The 22,304-nt window shown below is 41.8% G+C and overlaps 1 protein-coding gene across 18 annotated transcripts in view; it reads left to right on the top strand.

Annotated features, from left to right (window-relative positions):
* The window catches only part of CREM (cAMP responsive element modulator), a 514,873-nt gene that overhangs the window by 457,464 nt on the left and 35,105 nt on the right, over positions 1-22,304 (top strand). For 9 of the 18 annotated variants that reach the window (XM_066386683.1, XM_066386684.1, XM_066386692.1 and 6 more), the window contains 3 exons: positions 14,476-14,622; positions 20,244-20,341; positions 20,488-20,630. The exons of 1 other annotated variant lie outside the window; for it this stretch is intronic. In XM_066386683.1, the coding sequence (XP_066242780.1) occupies positions 14,476-14,622; positions 20,244-20,341; positions 20,488-20,630 (388 nt within the window). Of the gene's footprint in view, positions 1-14,475; positions 14,623-15,634; positions 15,653-20,243; positions 20,342-20,487; positions 20,631-22,304 lie in introns of those variants that run through there. 8 more of the 18 variants (XM_066386687.1, XM_066386694.1, XM_066386696.1 and 5 more) reach the window with 2 other exon arrangements.

Consider the following 22,304-nt stretch of genomic DNA (forward strand, 5'->3'; position numbering starts at 1 on the left):
TATATACTTTTTATCCTTCACATACTAGGAATGTTAAGAGATTAAGAAGTAATTTGTATGTGGAGTCATTGGTTAATTTTGGTTAAATAAGCTACCCCTATGCCATGCATAGGTCATGATTTTTCGAAGACTTAGGACACAATTCTCAGCAAAATTTTTAAAACATGCCTGGCAGTGGTGCAGTAGAAAGATAGTTGGACTGGGACCCCTAGGACCCAAGTTTGAAACCCTGAGGTCATCGGCTCGAGCATTGGATTTTTTAAACATAATTATGAATTTAGACTTTTGTGATGCCTGAAGCTGTTCCTTTTTTATTACTATTGTTATTTGTGTGTATGTGACAGAGAGAGGGACAGATAGGGACAGACAGACAGGAAGGGAGAGAGGTGAGAAGCATTAATTATTTGTTGCAATAACTTAGTTGTTTATTGATTGCTTTCTCATATGTGCCTTGACGGGGGAAGGGGGGCTACAGCAGAGCTAGTGACCCCTTGCTCAAGCCAACCACCTTGGGCTTCAAGCCAGCGACCTTTGGGCTCAAACCAGTAACCATGGGGTCATATCTATGATTCTACGCTCAAGCTGGATGAACCCGCCCACACTCGAGCCTGCAACCTCGGCGTTTCAAACCTGAGTCCTCCGCCTCCCTGTCCCATGCTCTTTCCACTGCGCCACTGCCTGGTCAGGTTTATTATTATTACTATTATTATTATTATACAATATTATGTAATAGAAGGATTAAGAAATCAAACAGAAGTCTTTATTAATCCTATAATGCATGCTAAAGTGGCTGACCTTTCTGAGTAATTCCTAATGCTGTTGTATTTACTTGCCACTTACTTCATGTTCTTCAAATTATAGGACTGCAAATTCCCAGATATTTTAGATGTAATTCAGTTTTGTGTAAAGAGGAGTTTATAACACTTTTCTTTTTACATGCTTAAATTATCATTAAAAAGTGGAGGAACAAAAGGTGTGACCAAGCATCTGGTCATTTAATAGTGATTTTTGAGGACCTTGGCCTTCCCAAAGTATCTTCTAGCCAAGTGTACTCTGCAAATCATCCCATTTACAAAGATCTGAAAACTAGGGCTTGCTCTTGACCATTGGGCCTCTGCGCTGCTGACTGACTGCAGAGCCAATTGTGTACCGAGGGAATCTGGAGTTTTCCGTTTTTCTGTTTTACAAATTCACAGTGATAAGTAAAGCCTTTCCCTCCTATTTGTATTCAAAGTAAATGAAAGTCACTATAGTGATCATGGGTCACCTAGGAAGGTTTTCTAGCCACATGTGTTCCTCTCTCAACTGCCTGTAAATAGCCCACTCTTACTTCTGAAACTTAGACCCTGTTTGTCCCCCACCCCCTTTTTTCTTTGTCTGAAATCTATAGTCAATGTTGCTTGTCTTTGGAATTTTTTTTTTTTTTTTTTTTTTGACAGAGTCAAAGAGAGGGACAGATAGGGACAGACAGGAAAGGAAGGAGATGAAAAAGCATCAGCTCATAGTGTGGCATCGTAATTGTTCATTGATTGGTTGATTGCTTTCTCATATGTGCCTTGACGGGGTGGGAGGGGGCACTCCAGCCAAGCCAGCGACCTTGGGCTTTAAACAAGTGACTGTAAGGTCATATCTGTGATCTCACACTCAACCTGGTGAGCCCGTGTTCAAGCCCAATGAGCCCATGCTCAAGCCAGCAACCTTGGGATTTTGAACCTGGGTCCTCAGTGTCCCCGGCCAATGCCAATGCTCTATCCACTGAGCATTGATTGCCTGGTCAAGTGGTAAATTTTCTGTTACGTATTTTTTTACTATAGTAAAAATAGAACAGCAACAAAAGAGTAGACAGACCATTGGAATATTAAAAAGAGACAAAATTTTGTTTTTCTTTGAATAATATTCAGAGATTATTTACTTTGCCTTATTTTTTGTTACTGAAACCTTTATAAAACCTGTAGCATTAAGGGAATTTACATTTGGAAAACATAGACTTTGGGAAATTTTCATGTCATTAATTCATTGTGATGACATCTTAGTGCTTTTCAGAAATCTGAGTTTCCTGAGTCCTATCAGAGATGAAACTCTAGTTGTTTCGCAAAACGTCTTGTGGGAGAAAAGCTTGGTTATGGTATTGGATGTATTAAGAGACAATAGTAGATGAAGACAGTGCAGGCAGAAATAGTTCAGGAAAACATTTGCCTTTAAATAGGTGTATTCTCTGCAGCAGTGAGCCTCTATTTTGGCAGATTTAAAGAAATTAATATTTTAACATAATTAAAAATTACTATAAGATTAACTTAAATAAAATTAATAATAAAAATAACAAAATTGAACATTTCTTGAATATTCAATATATTCCAGGCACTATTCTAAGTGCTTTATACACATTGACTCAGGCCTCACATCAACTTTATAGAAAGTACTGTTTCCATTCTCATTTGCAGTTCAGGAAAATAAGGCACACAGAGGCCGAATAACTTGTCATAGGTTACACAGTGAGTAAAAGGCAGAGCCAGGATTAGATCCTAGACAATCTGGCTTTAGATTAATTAAATTAAGCACTTGTAATGCATAGATAGATACTCAGGGTTGGAACCAGACCATTTCAGAGGTCATTACCTTGGAAAATCCATAGTTAGCAAAAAAGTAATAATATATGCTATATACATAGTTACCATATAGAACTGTATATGTGCATGAACACTGTATCTGCACAGTGCTGTGCAGGAATGCACACTGTTGCTCCTTCACTGTTTAAAAAAGATGAGAAAGTTTTATATTTAGATCCCAACTCAGCTTCTGATCTTGGCTGTGTGAAAGCATGGGAAACTTCAATTTTATTCATTTTGATGAATTAGTATTTGTTTTTGTTTTGTGACAGAGACAGAAAGAGAGAGACAGAGAGAAGGACAGATAGGGACAGACAGACAGGAAGGGAGAGAGATGCAGACAGACAGGAAGGGGGAGAGATGAGAAGCATCGGTTCTTTTTTTTTTTTTTCCCTGAAGTTGGAAACGGGGAGGCAGTCAGACAGACTCCCGCATGTGCCCAACCGGGATCCACCCGGCATGCGCCCAATGGGGATTCACCCAGCATGCCCACCAGGGGGCGATGCTCTGCCCATCTGGGACGTTGCTCTGTTGCAACCAGAGCCATTCCAGTGCCTGAGGCAGAGGCCACAGAGCCATCCTCAGCGCCCGGGCCAACTTTGCTCCAATGAAGCCTTGGCTGCAGGAGGGGAAGAGAGAGACAGAGAGGAAGGAGAGGGAGAGGGGTGGAGAAGCAGATGGGCGCTTCTCCTGTGTGCCCTGGCCGGGAATCGAACCTGGGACTTCCGCACGCCAGGCCGACGCTCTACCACTGAGCCAACCGGCCAGGGCAAGCATCAGTTCTTTGTTGCAGCTTCTTAGTTGTTCTCATATGTGATTGCTTTCTCATATGTGCCTTGACCTGGGGGCTACAGCAGAGCAAGTGACCCCTTGCTCAAGCCGACGACCTTGGGATTTAAGCCAGTGACCATTGGATCATGTCTGATCCCACACTCAAGCCAGCTACCCCACACTGAAGCAAATGAACCCATGCTCGATCCAAATGAGCCTACGCTCAAGCTGCATAACCTTGGGGTTTCGGGCCTGAGTCCTCTGCGTCCCAGTCCTACACTCTATCCACTGTGCCACCATCTGGTCAGGCTGATGATGAGTTAGAATTTGTTTCCATATAATTCCTGGCACTAATAGGCATTCTGTATGTTGAACTGTAATTTTGGGGCCAAGAATATGAGAGCTCCCAGAGCTTTAGAATTATGTCTACAAGATGAGGAGGAAATCAGTCCCACTGCCTTTGGTAAAATTGATTTATTGAGTGTTTTCCTGGCAAGAAGCCAGTTAATTATCACATTCACCAAATTTGCGGCCATTGTTATATACTGTTTTTTCTATGTGTGGTAAAAAAATAAAGAATATCTGCACTCTTAGGTGTAAGGACACATTTCAGTGTGTTAAGTATATTCACATTGTTGTGAAACATCTCCAGAACGTTTTCATCTTGCAAATCTAAAATTCTAGACTCACCTCCTGGCATCACCATTCTACCTACTGTCTCTATGAATTTGACTACTTTTAGATATTTCATATAAGTGGAATCATCAATACTTGTCTTTTTGAGACTGCTTATTTCACTTGGCATAATATCAAGGTTCATTCATGTCATAGCATGTGATCAGATTTCCTTCCTTTTGAAGGCTGCATAATTTTTTGTATGTGCATACCACATTTTATTATTACTGGGTTTTTTTCCTTCTTTTCAAGTGGGAGGAGGGGAGATAGACAGACTCCCCCATGCCCCCCAACCAGGGTCCACCAGGCAACCCTCCTCTGGGGCCTATGCTCTGCCCATCAGGGACCTATGCTCATAATGGGGCTCTTTTTAGTGCCTGAGGCAGAGGCTCCATGGCATTCTCCGCAACCCAGCCAATGCACTCAATCCAATCCAGCCATGGCTGCGGGAGGGGAAGAAAGAGAGAGAGAGAAAGAGAAAGAGAAGGGGGAGGGGAGGACAAGCTGATGGGTGCTTCTCCTGTGTGCCCTGACTGGAAATCAAACCTGGGACATCCACACGCTAGGTGGACACTCTACCACTGAGCCAACCAGCCAGGGCCTATTATGACTATTTTTAAAATTGCTTTTACCAAGTCAGTATTCTTTAGTACTTACACCAAATAATTGGTAGAAGAAATAAAATAGACTGATTCAAGCGATTGCAGTGTGTTTCCTTACTGTTTCTAAAAGAGTTGATTTCTGTCAGAAATAAAGGTTAATGTGAAGTTCAGCTAATAAATGGTTTCAGGCATTCATTCTGTGGTTTCTGGCTTTTGGCTTGTATGTTTCCTATTCATTATTAAAAGTTGTTTGTATTATTGTTAAGAATAGTTTTGATATCCACTGTTTGTCCTAATAAGATATCTGCTGGGTAAATGCCATTTTTGGCTCAGAATCTCATTACAGCTTACTTCAATATCTGCATTTATTACTTTTGAAATACATTTGGTTAGTAAATTATGATGTTTTAGTTTTAGTCTCTAACTAAAACCAAATACAGATTTTTTTTATAGAGTGCTGTGTTTCTTATACATTGATAAAATTAAAAGTCCCTTTCTAGATGTTTCTTTCTCTTGTGTGCCTCATTTGTTTTATTAGTAAGCAAAGCCTGGAAAGGTTGGCTCTGCCAGTCCCCAGACTCAGGTCAGTTTTCATCTTGACTGATCTGGAAGTAAAGACGTTCACACGTCTCCTTGTTAGGTGCAAGCACGTGAAGCCAATCACTGGACTGTTTTTCTTAAGGCGTTTTTTGTTGGGTTTTTTGTCTGTTTTTTTTTTTTTTAGCTAAAGAGAGAAAGACAGATAGGGACAGACAGGAAATAAGAGAGATGAGAAGCATCAGTTCTAAGTTGCAGCATCTTAGTTATTCATTGATTGCTTTCTCATATGTACCTTGACCCAGAACCTTCAGCTAAGCCAGTGACCCCACGCTCAAGCTGGTGACCTCAGGGTTTCCAACCTGGGTCCTCAGCATCCCAGGCTGATGCTCTATTTATTCATTGTGCCACTGCCTGGTCAGGCTTAAGGTATCTTTTGATAAGATATTTCAAATATCTTTTAGAGAACTGTTTCTCAGAAACAACTATGATTTTATTCTTGAAGCATTCAACATGTTAAACAACAATGCCAAGATTTCTAGTTTTTCCATTGACTTTAACCTTCTTCTGTAGAAACTGTTCAAAATTTCATCTTCTGCTGGATGAGTGAAGTCCAAACCACTTCCAGGCTGTCCTTGTAAGCTTCCTGACTTTTGGCACCACCTTAAAGGTTGTCTGTGTGACCAGAGCATTAGGTTGGTGTTTCGATGTTCTAGAGCTAAAAGAATGTTGACTTCTATAAAGAGCATGTTAATTTTCATAGTACTTTTTACATATGTTATGATAAGTGAGACATCTCATTTGGTTAGAATACAAAGTGATGCTCAAACTACTAAAAATATTAGATACTGTAAGGGTTAGCTAGAAAAACATGAGCTAGAGCATTGTTTTTCAAAGCATAAAGAAACCCTAATTTTAGTAAGTCCTCTAATGATCAGCACTGCTTATTAGAAGTATTAGCAAAATAGACTTGATAATTCAGAATGACTTGATTCTGATATTTGCTTTGCTTGAAGAGGGGAATTTTTTTTTGACGGATAGGGACAGACAGACAGGAAGGGAGAGAGATGAGAAGCATCAATTCTTCGTTGCAGCACCTTAGTTGTTTGTTTTTCTTCATTGATTGCTTTCTCATATGTGTCTTGATGGGGAGAGGGGTTTCAGCAGAGCAAGTGACTCCTTGCTTAAGCCAGAGACCTTGGGCTCAAGCCAGTGACCATGGGGTCATGTTTATGATCCCACACTCAAGCCAGAGACCCCGCACTTAAGCTGGTGAGCCTATGCTTAAGCCAGATAAGCCAGCACTCAAGCAGGATACCTCACGATTTCGAACCTGGGTCCTCTGTCCTGTGTCCTAGTCTGATGCTCTATCTACTGCGCCACCGCCTGGTCAGTCAGGTTTAATTTTTCAGGCAACAGAGTTGATAGCAAAATCTGTTATATTATGAATTCACGTTTGTTTGTTTTTTTCGTTCTTTACTAACTGTCTTGAATGGAGGCCCAGTACACATGACATTTGCATATGTACTATGACATCATAAACCCCATCTGACGGACCCTAGCTGCGGAATGAAGCTAGTCTGCTAGTTGTTCATTGAATGCTGTGTTACACATTGTGATGTTTTCCCCATTATATATGTCATTATTGGGACTTTTTTTTTTATTGCAAAGCCAAGTAAGGCTGTCAGTTGCATCATCTTAACTTCTTCAGACTAACTGCTGTTGAGTGGAGTTTTCTGTGGATGTGGTGGCATCAGCATAACCTATGTTTCAGGCACCCCACAGAAGAGGATTATTCAGGAGAGCTGGAGAAAAAGGTAAATCATGTCTATATGAGTTCATGCTCCACACTTTTAGAGCCTCATAAAAAGAGGTGTACAATTATGAAGTACAAAACAAATCCATTTAATGTTTATTTTAAGTCCTTTTTTTTTTTCTTCAATTTTTATTTTATTTATTTTTTTCAGAGACAGAGCGACAGTCAGAAAGAGGGATAAATAGGGACAGACAGACAGGAATGGAAAGAGATGAGAAGCATCAATCATCAGTTTTTTGTTGCAACACCTTAGTTGTTCATTGATTGCTTTCTCATATGTGCCTTGACCGTGGGCCTTCAGCAGACCAAGTAACCCAAACCAGCGACCTTGGGTCCAAGCTGGTGAGCTTTTTTTTTTTTTTTTTCTGAAGCTGGAAACGGGGAGAGACAGTCAGACAGACTCCCGCATGCGCCCGACCGGGATCCACCCGGCACGCCCACCAGGGGGCAACGCTCTGCCCACCAGGGGGCGATGCTCTGCCCCTCCGGGGCATCACTCTGCTACGACCAGAGCCACTCTAGCACCTGGGGCAGAGGCCAAGGAGCCATCCCCAGCGCCTGGACCATCTTTGCTCCAATGGAGCCTAGGCTGCGGGAGGGGAAGAGAGAGACAGAGGAAGGAGAGGGGGAGGGGTGGAGAAGCAGATGGGCGCTTCTCCTGTGTGCCCTGGCCGGGAATCGAACCCGGGACCTCTGCACGCCAGGCCGACGCTCTACCACTGAGCCAACCGGCCAGGGCCCAAGCTGGTGAGCTTTTTGCTCACACCAGATGAGCCTGTGCTCAAGCTGGCGACCTCGGGGTCTCGAACCTGGGTCCTCCGCATCCCAATCCAACGCTCTATCCACTGTGCCACAACCTGGTTAGGCTGTTTTTGTTTTCTGAGAAGGTATCTACCTGATTGTTGAAAAATGGTGAATATTTTCAGAGCTCTTCCTATGGCTTCCTCCCTTTCTTCATTTAGGCTTTTTGTGCACATGTTCCCTCTGATGAGAAGCTTTCTACATTGAGTATAGCCTCCTTCCACGTTCCTTTGTCATTCTCCAATTATTTACTTTGCATTCTTTTTCTTTTTTCTTTTTTAGACAGTGACAGACAGGAAGGGACAGAGATAAGCATCAACTCATAGTTGCAACACCTTAGTTGTTTATTGATTGCTTTCTCATACATGCCTTAGCGGTGGGTGGGGAGGAGGGCCCCCCCCCCCCAACACCACCTCCAGCCTAGCCAGTGACCTCTTGCTCAAGCCAGTGATCTTTTGGGCTCAAGCCAGCAACCAGGGGCTCATGTCTATGATCCCATGCGCAAGCCAGCAACCTTACACTACAGCTGGTGAGCCCAAACTCAAGCCGGTGACCTCAAAGTTCAAACCTGGGTTCTCAAGAGTCCCAATCCAATGCTCTCTCTTCTGTGCCACCAGCTGGTCAGGAGCTTCATTTTTCTTTTAAGAATTTAGCACCACCCAAAATTATATATTTGTCTCTATTTTCTGTCTCCTCCTGGTTTAAGAGAACGGAGATGTTCTTTGTTCACGCCTATATCCCCACGTCTAGACTAGTTCATGTGGCATGCTTCCTTGTTTCCATAAGATTTTTCCTTATTAGAAAGTCTTAGAATGAATATTTGATGTTTATAAGAAAATTTTCTCTTTTTTTGCCTTCTGTCTGCATAGTAGTTCAAGCAAACTAAAGTTTATATCTTTATAACAGTGGTATGTTTTCAGAAAAGAATAATTCCCTTCTGTTTTCAGAGCTGCTTTAGACTTCTGTTTCATATTATGAATAAATTAACTATAATACTCTGTAGATTTCACTTTGTCAGTATTTCTCAGATCTTTATGCCCTGTCTGAGCTCCAGCCCAAGCATGAGCTCCATACTCCTCCTTGGCTATTAAATATTTCCACCTGGTTTCCCTACCATTGCTTTCAACCTAGTTGACCTAAAACTGAATCTAGCACCTTACCCAAAACAAAAAATGCTTCTTTACCTATTTTTGCCTTTGCAGCCTCCACTCATGTTCTTCATTCATAGCTGGTCTTCCTTCCATGCCATCTGTGTGCCATACCTCAGGGCTGCCATATGTTCTGTTGTGGCCTGTGTGATCAGTATACTAATATGACCCTGGCTGGTTGGCTCAATGATAGAGTGTCGGTCCGGAGTGTGGAAGTCCCAGGTTCAATTATAGGCCAGGGCACAGAGGAGAAGCACCCATCTGCTTCACCCTTCCCCCTCTCCTTTCTGTCTATCTCTCTCTTCCCCTCCCACAGCCAACGCTCTATTGGGGCAAAGTTGGCCAAGGATGGCTCCATGGCCTCTACATCAGGCACTAGAATGGCTCCCATTGCAACAGAGCAACGGCCCAGATGGGCAGAAGAATGTCGTCCCCCTGGTGGGCATGCTGGGTGGATCCCAGTCGGGCGCAAACAGGATTCTGTCTCTCCGCTTCCCTGCTTCTTGCTTCGGAAAAAAATTCTTATAAAATCCTGAAAATCACACTTGAAAGACAGAGCAACTTAAAGCATGATTTATAGATATCAAAACCCCATGACTTTTTCTTGAGCTGTTCTTCAGTTCTTCAAAATATTTAATTTCTTTGATCCTGTACCATTTCCCCACAGAAAGTGAACGCAGACGCTGCCATCTCAGTCCACAGGTCTAGTCTGTGAGAACATCTGTGGCACTCTTGGGTATAATTTTTATAATATTTGCTCAGTCTCTGACATATGGACTCCATTGGGGTTACTAGACATCTTCAGGCTGTGAGCCCAGCCTGCAGCCTATACTCAGGGAGAGCAGCTGTTTTCAGTGTAGTACACAGAACCCTGGTGGAGTGTCTGAGGCCTCTTTACTGTTTTGACAATTATGCTAAGATTTAGTTTTCTTTTTCTCTGTGTTGTCATTTACACTAATGATGCAAAAACAATGGGAAGGTTTGGGTGCCTTGACAGGAATCAAGTCAGTGGCAACCAGCTAGATAGTTGTCACTGTTTTCTTCACTGCCATTCACTTGCAGTGGGGAAAAGTCTGTTTTATTTAGGAATATATATATATATTTTTAGATTTTATTTATTGATTTCAGAGAAAGGAGAGAGAGAAAGGGGGGAAGAAGAGGAGTAGGAAGCATCAGCTCATAGTTGCTTCCTTCATGTGTCTTGACCTGGCCTGGCCAGCGGCCTCAGCATTCCAGGCCAACGTTTTATCCACTGTGTCATCACAGGTCAGACTAGGAATATGCATTTGTTTGTTTATTTTTTTTTTGGGGGGGGGGTTGTTTTGTGTTTTTTTTTTTGTATTTTTCTGAAGCTGGAAACGGGGAGAGACAGTCAGACTCCCGCATGCACCCGACCGGGATCCACCCGGCGCGCCCACCAGGGGCGATGCTCTGCCCACCAGGGGGCAATGCTCTCCCCCTCCGGGGCGTCGCTCTTTTGCGACCAGAGCCACTCTAGCACCTGGGGCAGAGGCCAAGGAGCCATCCCCAGCGCCCGGGCCATCTTTGCTCCAATGGAGCTTCGGCTGCGGGAGGGGAAGAGAGAGACAGAGAGGAAAGAGAGGGGGAAAGGTGGAGAAGCAGATGGGCGCATCTCCTGTGTGCCCTGGCTGGGAATCGAACCCGGGACTTCTGCACGCCAGGCCGACGCTCTACCACTGAGCAAACCGGCCAGGGCTTGTTTGTTTTTTTAAGTGAGAGAGACAGACAGACAGGAAGGGAGAGAGATAGAAAACATCAACTCATAGTTATGGCACCTTAGTTGTTCATTGATTGCTTTCTCATACGTGCCTTGACTGGGGAGGAGGGGTGCTACAGCCAAGCCAGTGACACCTTGCTCAAGCCACTGACCTTGGGCTTCAAGCCAGTGACCTTTGGGCTCGAGCCAGAGACCATAGAGTCATGTCTATGATCCCATGCTCAAGCTGAATGAGCCTACACTGAAGCCCACGACCTCAGGGTTTTGAAACTGGGTCCTCAAAGTCCCAGACCAACACTCTATCCACTGCACCACTGCCTCATTAAGCAGGAATATTCTTGATGAAGCAGTAAATATTACCAATTGTATTAAATCTCGACTGTTAAGTACATGTTTTAATATTCTTGAGTTTGAAATTAGGATCTTCACTGAAAGTAATTTGCTGCACACTTAAGACTAATGGCGATCACAAAAAAATAACAACCGCTTGAGTTATTGTTTAAGTAGCAAGATGAACTAGCTAAGATTTTTTTCCACAGGACATCATTATTCTCACAAGAATGACTAATACCCAAACTGTCTGTTCAAACTTATTTGGAAAACATTTTATTTCAAATGCAAATGAAGTGAATTTGTGACTTCAAGGAAAACATTTGACACTTTATTGTCAGTGATAAAATTCCAGCGTTTAAGCAGCAGCTTTGAATTTTGGAAAACCTGTATAAGCTGTTTTGAGCTTGCTAGCTGCCAATATGTATAGTTTTCTGATGAGATTGATGTGATTTTATTATTACTATTTTATTTTTAGCGAGAGAGACAGAGACAGAGAAAGGAAGGGAGATGAGAAGCATTAACTCATAGTTGCAGCACTTTAATTGTTCATTGATTGTTTCTCATTTGTGCCTTGATGGAGGGTAGGTGGACCCAGCTGAGCCAGTGACCCCTTGTTTAAGCCAGTGACCTTTGGGCTCAAGCCAGCGACCAGGGTCATGTCTGTGATCCCACGCTCAAGCCAGCGATCTCAGGGTTTCCAACCTGGGTCCTCAGTGTCCCAGGTCAGGGCTCTATCTCTACGCCACCACCTGGTCATGTTAGATCAGTGGATTTTAATATATAATAGATATGGTTTCAGGTTCCACATTGTAACTAACCTTTAAGAGATAACCACTTGTTGAGTTTTGTTGTAGTGTCAAAGAATATCCTCCTTTTTTGAAAAGGCTATTAAAATATTCCTCCTTTAACCAAACATGTCTAAGTGAGGTCTTTACATACCAACTAAAATAACATTGCAACATATTCGGTATAAAAGTAGGTATGAGAATCTAGCTTTTTTCAGTTAAACCAGACACAAAAATTTTTTTACATTTGTAAAAAGATAAAATACACTTGTCACTAAATTTTTGTTTGTAAAATGTAATTATTTATAAAATATTATTTGTAGCTTATAGTAAAATTGTTATTCTTTAATGAGTTACTAAGAATTTATTACATTTCTCAGTTTAACTTTTACGTGGTCAGTGTCAGTGCACAGACCCTCTGCTGTGCTAGTGCTAGCGCAAGAGCTGACAGGCACAGCTCTTCCCAGCATATATGCCAGTGTCTTCACCGCAGGCTAGAATCCTGCCAATAGAGTAGGACATGTGCATTACAGAAATCAGCAAAGGCTGCAAATCAGGGTTCTCCCTTCCTAAGAGCTGGTTGTTAAATATGTATAGCACTCTACTGCATATGAATCACATAAACAAAAGCTCTTTTAGGTAATCATTAATGTTTAATAGTGTATAGGTGTCCTGAGACTAAAAAGTTTGACAGCGAGTTGTGTGGCAAAAGGAGTACCTTTTAGTAATTGGTTCACACAGAGGTGGGATACCTTTTTATAATTCATACAGAATTGTCTTTTGTGCTGGGAGCATTTGTAGAATAGATCCTCCAAGTGTTTTTTGTTTTTTTTTTAAACTTCTAGTTGTTAAATCTACTGGTTCCATTATGGGATAATCTTTTCATTTCCCCAAAAATCTAAGGTAGATTATAATACTCAGAGCGTGTGGGATGATGAATTTGCCCTTGGTATACATGTCTGCCCTAGTTCCTCACTTTTCTATTCGGCTGTTACCCAGGCTCATTCGAGGCCCAGCTCAAGCTGTGGCTTGCTTTTACACAAAGCCCTCACTTGTTCAGGCCCACACTGATCTTTCTATCCTGTACTCCTCTGATGACTTTCGTAGCCTCTACAATGAAGCAATTAGTTCTCAACTCTTTGGTGTGCTGTTTATTGTTTCTTAGATGTTGGTTTTAGCAATTCTGTTTTTTACCCTAATGCACTCGGTACAGTTGTTCACCACATAGGTTCTAGGGCATAGATGAAAGATTTTTATTTTTGGATTGCCAAAGACGTTTATTTTCCAAGGAGATGATGTTGTAAATAAATCTTATTTATATTTTTCTATTGATTTGTGAGAGAGAGGAAAGGAGAAAGATAGAAACATCAATTTGTTCCACTTATTTACGTGTTCATTGGTTGCCTCCTGTATGTGCCCTTACTGAATCTGCAACCTTGGTGTATTGCAGTGATTCTCAACCTTTCTAATGCCGTGACCCCACAATACAGTTCCTCATGTTGCGGTGACCCCAAACCAAAAAATAATTTTGGTGGCTACTTCATAACTGTAATTTTGCTACAGTTATGATTCGGAATGTAAATACCTGATATGCATTATGTATTTTCCGATGGCTTTAGGCGACCCCACCGGGGTCACGACCCACAGGTTGAGAACCGCTGGTGTATTGGGATGATGCTCTAATCAATAACCTACCGGCCTAATTCTTTTAAACTATTAGTGTAAGTAGATTGGAAATTACTGGTGTTTCTTAAAGTGAGGTTCCAGAGATTCTGCAAAATTTGTGTGGTTCTACTACCACTCATGATAGAAACTGATTACTTATTTTATTTCCAAAGTCTTTGATTGATTGATCAAATGAGGCAATGTTTCTGAGGTTACAATGGCCAAGTTGTTTACTAATTAGAAAACTTGGCAGGTTTTGAGGCCAGAGGCATGCAGGTGTTCTTGTGTTTTACCAGTAGGGATCTCTGTGGAAAGCACTCAGGATCACTGGGAGATGCTGTCCTGTCTTCTCTGTGCAAGCCAAGTGATGGTTCTGGCCCTCTGCCTGGATGCTCAAAGCAGAGGAGAAGAAAAGGGTGAGAGGCTCACACAGCTCCAAGGCATGAGTTTTCTCTGGGTTGGAGACACTAAGGGCGTGAGAGGTCTTGGGATTTCTTTGACTTGTGCCTTTTTTATGATTGTGGGGCATAAAAATAACTGTACAGTTTTCATCAGTATAGAGACAAGACATTAGTTTGCATCTGGAGTAATTCTAGAATATCTTGTTGAACATTTCTTTTATTAAAAGATAATTTACCGTATTTAAGTTCTGTCTCCAGTTTCTCTTAAGAAGTTTGAGAGGGTAGTCTATCCCCTGACCTAAATAAGGCTTCACTGTTAGTGAGGTGGTGGTGAGGTAGTTTAACTGCTATAGAACTTCATGCTTGGAGCATTCTTTGCCATCGAAGCATGGGAACCGAAAGTGGGGAGCATGGGTTCTTTACTACCTATCATATCAGAGAATGACTGTTCCAGGACAGTGACCACCTCCTAATGGTAAGTACCCCCACCTGCTTATTTCTTGGAAGCAGGAAACATCATAGTAATGGCATTAGAAAAAAAAAAAAGAACAATAAAAATGTCCAGCCTTAATCCTCAGTGATGACCAATTTTTTCAGGTTTCTGTTGCTGGATCAGGCACCAGAAGAGGCTCCCCAGCTGTGACTCTCATGCAGTTACCTTCGGGCCAGACTGTGCATGTCCAGGGAATAATTCAGACAGCACAGCCATCGGCTCTCCAGTCACCACCAATACAGACCGTCCAGGTCAGCTTCCTTCCCAGTCTCTGTCTCTGACTTGCCTGAGCTTGAGGGTTTTTTTCCTCCTTTATGAATTTATCATCTTTTTCTTGGTAGCTTTTATGCTCAAGTTGTGGTAGTAAAAAGGTTTGGAGGAATTTCCTTTTATGTGTGAAATGGATTGTTCTTCGCTAGATACTCAGGTTTGACAGAAGAGTTGTTGTTGTCATCAGTAATTTGCCAGATAAGTAGTTGCCAGATGAATAATGATTTTTTCTTTATTTTATTTTATTTTATTTTTTTTGGTAACAGAGACAGAGAGTGACAGATGGGGACAGACAGACAGGAAGGGAGAGAGATGAAAAGCATTAATTCTTCCTTGCAGTTCCTTAGTTGTTCATTCATTACTTTCTCATATGTGCCTTGACCTGGGGGGCTACAGCAGAGCAAATGACCCCTTGCTCACGCCAGCGACCTTGAGCTTCAAGCCAGCAACCTTTGGGCTCATGCCAGCGACCTTGGGCTTCAAGCCAGCGACCTTTGGGCTCAAGCCAGCGACCATGGGGTCATGGCTATGAACTCACACTCAAGCCAGTGACCCCGTGCTCAAGCTGAATGAGCCCGCGCTCAAGCCGGCAACCTTGGGGTTTCGAACCTTGGTCCTCTGCATCCCGGTCCAATGCTCTATCCACTGCGCTACCAGCTGGTAGGACCAGATGAATAATTCTTCAAATTGTTCTCTGCTCAAGTTATTTATCGAAGTTCCTCACTAGTGCTTAAAAATATTTTGAGGATTCTTTGGAGAATATGTCTGATAAACATACTAATATACAGATTATAGTATAGATGCTTTTTTCTGAATACTCACATAAGTAGGTAGGTTGAAATTCAAGTTTATTTTTAAATCAGTGTGTGTGACCTATAGAAAATAATGATGTTATTGTCTCTGTCTTACGTTTATACATTGTGTACATATCTTAGCTTGAACTTTGGTTTTATAGGTGTGATTATTATATGGTTGTGATCCAGAGATGTTTGATTACTTATTATTATCAAGGTTGGTTTTAAATCCTTAGTATTTCTTTTCTTTTTTTTTTTTTTTGTAGCGAGAGAAACAGAGGGACAGACAGGCAGGATGGGAGAGAGAGATGAGAAGCATTAAGTTCTTTGTTGTGGCACCTTAGTTGTTCATTGATTGTTTTTTTTTTTGGGGGGGGGGCTACAGCCAAGCCAGTGACCTTGGGCTCAAGCCAGTGACCTTGAGCTTCAAGCCAGGGTTCATGTCTATGATCCCACCCACACTCAAGCCGGCTACCTTGGGTCTTCGAGCCTGGGTCCTCAGCATCCTAGGCCTGACACTAGCCACTGCACCACTGCCTGGTCAGATTAAATCCTTAACATTTCTTGAAGCTAAAACTTTTTTTTGCATCTTTTAATGTAAATTATTACATATACATACTTTTGTTTACTAAATTTGTCTTTTTTTTTAGATCAGTTTATTGTCATTTACATTTTAGAATTATTTGAACCTAATTGATGACAAGCTTTGAGAGAAAAGCAGATGCATTTACTTAGTCTGTCTTTTCCTGATCACTGGAGTATAGCTTGTGTAGAATGAGGATAAGGGCTGCAACCTGGCACTTGAAGTAGTAGATTCACATGCACTAAAAGCTGGGCAATCTTTGCAGCACCAGATGTCTTAATAGTTCCAAGTCTCAGTGTTGTTTTTCACCCCCTGTGATGACCCTTGGTTCCAAGACTTTCTGACTCTTAATTGTAAAAGCAGTAAGTCTTCCACTCTCTTTTTGTATTGTAACTTTTATTGGAGTACAGTGACTTCTTAGTTTTACCCTGGGTACTAAAAGGAGGTCTTGTCTCAGTAGTTTTTTATTTTTTTTATTTTGTGAAACAGCTGATTCAATTATCTTTGTAGAGATAGGTGGCAGTGGATCTTGCCTTAAAATTTCTCCCCACTGAATGATGAACAAGTCATTTGATCTCTCTGAGTGAACTTCAGTTTTTGCCTTTCTAAAATGGGTATATTAACAGCCTGCCTCACGTGGGAGGTTGTTAGGATTATATAAGAGATGTGAAAAAGTCCATTGTAAAGTGACAAATATTTGATGGCAAGATATGATTGTCAATTGCAACAACATTTTTTCTAATAAATTCTGTTTATTGGTGAGTATGCTTATTTGTGGGGTATCCATGACCAGAGACTCATGGTCGCATATGTAAGTGAACACGTATGCTCATCCATGTGTTCTAAAGTAGCGTACCTTAATTCCATGGGTTATGTATAGACACCCAGGCAGGATACAGAAGAAGTTTAGGAGGAGATTTATTAATAAGCCGGCTACATATGACTTACACGGGCATAGCTGACCCAAATCGTGCAGTGTCAATATAGCTCTGAGGCTAGTTATATATACTTGATCACATACAAGTTGGGGGGAAAAGGAATGGGAAACATGACACAATAATCAATCATTAACAAGCTTATAACATTTGGCAGGCATCCCCAAACTACAGCCCGCGGGCCACAATGCGGCCCCCTGAGGCCATTTATCTGGCCCCCGCCGCACTGCTGGAAGGGGCACCTCTTTCATTGGTGGTCAGTGAGAGGAGCACTGTATGTGGCGGCCCTCCAACGGTCTGAGGGACAGTGAACTGGCCCCTTGTGTAAAAAGTTTGGGGACCCCTGGATAGGATCTATAAAAAAACATTTCTACATATTAAAACTTACAAGGTAACACAATAGTGATGTTGTTTTACATATCAAAGACATTCACAAATCTTTTAGTGTCTACCTCCCATTCCTTTGTCTAGAGCAGTGGTAGTCAACCTGGTCTCTACTGCCCACTAGTGGGTGTTCCAGCTTTCATGGTGGGCGGTAGCGGAGCAACTAAAGTATAAATAAAAAGATTTAACTGTAGTAAGTTGTTTATTATAAAGATCTATTCTGCCAAACTTAGTGAAAATCTTACATAAAGTACTTTGTAAGTGCCTGACCAGGTGGTGGTGCAGTAGATAGAGTGTCGGACTGGGATGCGGAAGGATCCAGGTTCGAGACCCCAAGGTCACCAGCTGAGCGTGGGCTCATCTGGTTTGAGCAAAAAGCTCACCGGCTTGGACTCAAGGTTGCTGGCTCCAGCAAGGGGTTACTGGTCTGCTGAAGACCCACAGTCAAGGCACATATGAGAAAGCAATCAATGAACAACTAAGAAGTCGCAATGCGCAACAAGAAACTAATGATTGATGCTTCTCATCTCTCTCCGTTCCTGTCTGTCTGTCCCTGTCTATCTCTGCCTCTGTAAAAAAAAAAAAAAAAAGTACTTGGTAAGTAATTATTATTATATGCTTTAACTTGCTGTAACTCTGTTTTATAAATTTTATAAAGTAAAGTTTCTTCCCTACTTTATAAATCACCATTACTGTGGAACCAGTGGGCGTTTAGAAAATTTTACTACTAACAGAGATACAAAAGTGGGCGGTAGGTATAAAAAGGTTGTCTACCCCTGGTCTAGAGGCATATGTTACTCCAGGACTCCAGGAAGGGAGGAAGAGTTAAATCAGTGTAGGATATGTAAATATTGTCTCTTATTGAAAGGGAAAGGAAGTTTTTCAGATAACCTTTATTCTTTCAAAGCCTGACTTTTCCTCTTTAAAATGGCATTGCCAGTACTAAGTTTTACAGTTCTTTGGTACCTTGCCACACATGTGCCAACTTGGGAAGTGTATATTCCTGGTGGCATTGGTCATATTTTAATAATCTCTTGATTTTGCCCAAATCAAACTCCCATGTAATTGTAATATTAAATAAATTGAGTTTCGTAAACTCAGAACTATCCTAGGGTTTGAGTGATAAATGGCTGAATTTAATGAGAACAATCATGTTGTAGACAGATTTGTAATTTTAGATCTCTGACTTTGTTTAATCATTTTGTATTATTACTTGACTTGAAAAAAATGATTATGCTTAAAACTCTGATCTTTCATTTAAGGAGAAATTCCTTATTTTGAGTTCAAGACCTTCCATTATCAAGTTTTAACTGACTTGTTATAATAAAAATCCTAACTTCAACAAGGCTTCTTTACCTGCTTAAATATTCTTTCTTCTCTGGACCTACCTGGTGTCTAGCTTGAAGACCCAGGTTCAGTCAGCTATGGTGGTGTTGGGCAAACCAATGTATTTCAAGTGTGTTTAGGTTTTTTTCTTGTATTATGGCAGCCATGTGTGTATAGTCTATGGAAGGCTCTGGATGCTTGCCCTCAGGGCGGCAGATTGCAAATTGCAGACTGCCTTCCTGCTTGGGAGGGGCCATTGCTTGCTATTGTTTGTCAGAGAAGGAGTATTTCCACCCTCCCTGTTTTGCTGGAGAGTACTGAGGGGCTTGGGAACCCTGCTGACACTGGTAGGTGGGGGCTGTGAGTCCCAGAGAGTTTGGAGAGAGAAAGGGAAGTGATTTTCCCTGACTGTTTGTGAATCCACTATTACGAGACTTTAATAAACAGAATGACCCACCATTTTTCTGGCTCCACACTGTTCCTTTACCATCTGCATGAATCCAGTGAGACCCTTCATGGCCATGGTGGTGACCACTGGCCTTACAGGTGTGAAGAGGCATTGAAATCTAGGTGCTTTCTTCTGTCTCTGTCACTAGCTCACTCGCTGCTTGATGGATTTGGGAGAGTACTTTGAGGGTTGGGATCTTGGGTCTAAGGTAGCTTATATGTAGGCTTCTCCTATGAAGCCTCACTTGCTGTCCCATCCATTCTTGTATTTGCATTTCTGTGGTCTTTGTGATCTGCACCACCCCCTTCTATGGCTGAGATGTCTGTCTGTGATCCCATTCCTAAGCCTGGTGGGAGCTCCATTACTGCGGGTTTGCTGTGTTCCATTGCTTGCCGCTTCCCCAGCACCTGGCTTAGCATTGCACCCAAAGACCCTTAGTCGCACTTTTTAAAATGTTTAAATTTATTTATTTATTTATTCATTTTAGAGAGGAGAGGGAGAGAGAGAGAGAGAGGAGAGACAGGCCCTGGCCGGTTGGCTCAGCGGTAGAGCGTCGGCCTGGTGTGCGGGGGACCAGGGTTCGATTCCCGGCCAGGGCACATAGGAGAAGCGCCCATTTGCTTCTCCACCCCCTACCCCTCCTTCCTCTCTGTCTCTCTCTTCCCCTCCCGCAGCCAAGGCTCCATTGGAGCAAAGATGGCCCGGGCGCTGGGGATGGCTCCTTGGCCTCTGCCCCAGGCTCTAGAGTGGCTCTGGTCGCGGCAAAGCAATGCCCCGGAGGGGCAGAGCATCGTCCCCTGGTGGGCAGAGCATCGCCCCTGGTGGGCATGCCAGGTGGATCCCGGTCGGGCGCATGCGGGAGTCTGTCTGACTGTCTCTCCCCGTTTCCAGCTTCAGAAAAATACAAAAAAAAAAAAAGAGAGAGGAGAGACAGAGAGAAGGGGGTAGGAGCTAGAAGCATCAACTCCCATATGTGCCTTGACCAGGCAAGCCCAGGGTTTCGAACCAGCGACCTCAGCATTTCCAGGTCGATGCTTTATCCCACTGCGCCACCACAGGTCAGGCACGTTGCACTTTTTTAAACAAAGGGGATAATATCATTTATGATGCATCAGAAATTCTTGTATTATAGGTAGCAACAATTGCAGAGACAGATGAGTCTGCAGAATCAGAAGGTGTAATTGATTCTCATAAACGGAGAGAAATCCTTTCACGAAGACCCTCTTATCGGTAAGTTAAGTTTCCACTGTAATGATACTTTCTTTTTCAAAAAGAGAGAGTAAGTATATACATCAGACAAATTTTTACGCTATAGTTTTTTTGTTTTAAATCTCATTCAGATACCTAATTATTTGTATTGTTAAATTATATTGTAGAAAAATACTGAATGACCTTTCCTCTGATGTGCCTGGTGTTCCCAAGATTGAAGAAGAAAAATCAGAGGAAGAAGGCACACCACCCAATATTGCTGCTATGGCAGTGCCGACTAGCATATATCAGACTAGCACGGGGCAATACAGTATGTATGCTGCAATTCCGTACAATACAGTGCTAGCTTAATCTTCTCTTGTTACAGTGAAGCAACTCGGGTTTCGGCATTAAACTATCCTGTTTTAAAGTGCATAATAATTCCTACACTGTATCAGAATGAAAAGTACATGTTAAAGAAGTGAGATTTGTATTGATAGCTGTCATATACTTTTGAAAAGTAATATATTTTTTTACTGAATATAGAAAAAAAATTGAGTTTAAAATAAAGGGTGGTTGTTTTCTTATTTATATGTTTATATTCATGTTTAGTAAAAGTTTAAAACTTACTGTTTTTTGTTGCCTTTATGATGCATGCAAACATAAGATATAAATGTCTGTATTTTGTTCTTGTTGGCTTTTGCTACCAACAATTACATTTTTTACTTACTAATTTAAAAGAGGAGCATATGTTTTCTAAATTATGTTTTAAATGTAATTCTGTTTTCACTAGTCTCTACTGTGTTGATTTGTGCTGCACTTTTTCTTAGACAAGAATGGAAAAATGATTAATTTTTTAAAACTACAGCAATTAGATAGGCCATTTTATTTGAAATTTCAGCACCAAAAGCTCTAAATAAACAGATAAATTCACACTTAGTCTTGTGCATTTTAATGGACTATTCATTCTGTGCTTTTTGCTTTAATTAAAGCACTAGTTTTTTGTGTGTTTTTTCTTAAATCCAGACCATTTGATACATAAAAATGCTTAACTAAAAAAGGAAATCTAGGAAGAAAAAAAGGGTGAGGGAAACAAGACCAAAAAAGGACTGAAAAGGGTTTACAAAAACACAGTGGCTTAGACACTAGAATATGTGTGATGTTCAATACTATGTTGGCCCAAAAACAGTATTAACATTTTGGATATGGTTTCTCTTTTCCTTTTAAAAGTAGCAATACCTAGGAAAGTCTCAAGTCTTAATTTAAGATTTGGCTGTTTAAGCAAGCTGTAATCTTCTTTAATCTATGGGAAAACCTTTTGGAGTCATTAGTCTTTTAGAGTTTTCCTTACAGTGACGGTTAATCTGCAGCATTAACATTCTTCATTAGTAATTCAGTTCTGTGGGTAGTTCCTACCATAATACCTGGTGTAATATCTGGCAAATTATACCTGGGGTGTAATTTATCTCCAGCCTATACAAGGTGCTGAGTGACATGTCCAAAATTCACGTTGGGAAAGGAAAACTCCCCACTCTCTCTAAGAGTTGGACTTGAGGTGTTCATTGTCATTTCTCTTTCTTCCCTCTCTGTTACATGCCTCGTGTCTGGCCCACTGAGAACATGTGGGAGTATTAGAACTGAAAACCAGAGAGGGCCAGCTGTGTGCCCTGGCAGTGCAGCCCACAGGTCCCAGGAACGCTGGGCTCCTCATGCCCTCTGCCCCCGAGTGCTGCACGGGCTAGCTTAGACCTAAGGGAACCTCCTGACTGGTCAGCTGTACGCACATCATTTTCTGTTTGTGTCATGACAGGGAAAGGGTTGGAAATTACTGATGAAATAATGCTCAGAAATCTTAAAGTTTGGGGAACTGCCATCTTGAACACCATCTGGCAGGTCGAAAGCAGTGATCTCTCTATGAGGTGATATGCATGGGGTGGCAGTGGGTTTATTGGCTGAGGTTATTAGCTGAAACAAATCATGAAAACGTTGGGTTGAGAGAATGTTA

Source organism: Saccopteryx leptura, chromosome 5, assembly GCF_036850995.1.
Source record: "Saccopteryx leptura isolate mSacLep1 chromosome 5, mSacLep1_pri_phased_curated, whole genome shotgun sequence".
Classification (NCBI taxonomy): domain Eukaryota; kingdom Metazoa; phylum Chordata; class Mammalia; order Chiroptera; family Emballonuridae; genus Saccopteryx; species Saccopteryx leptura.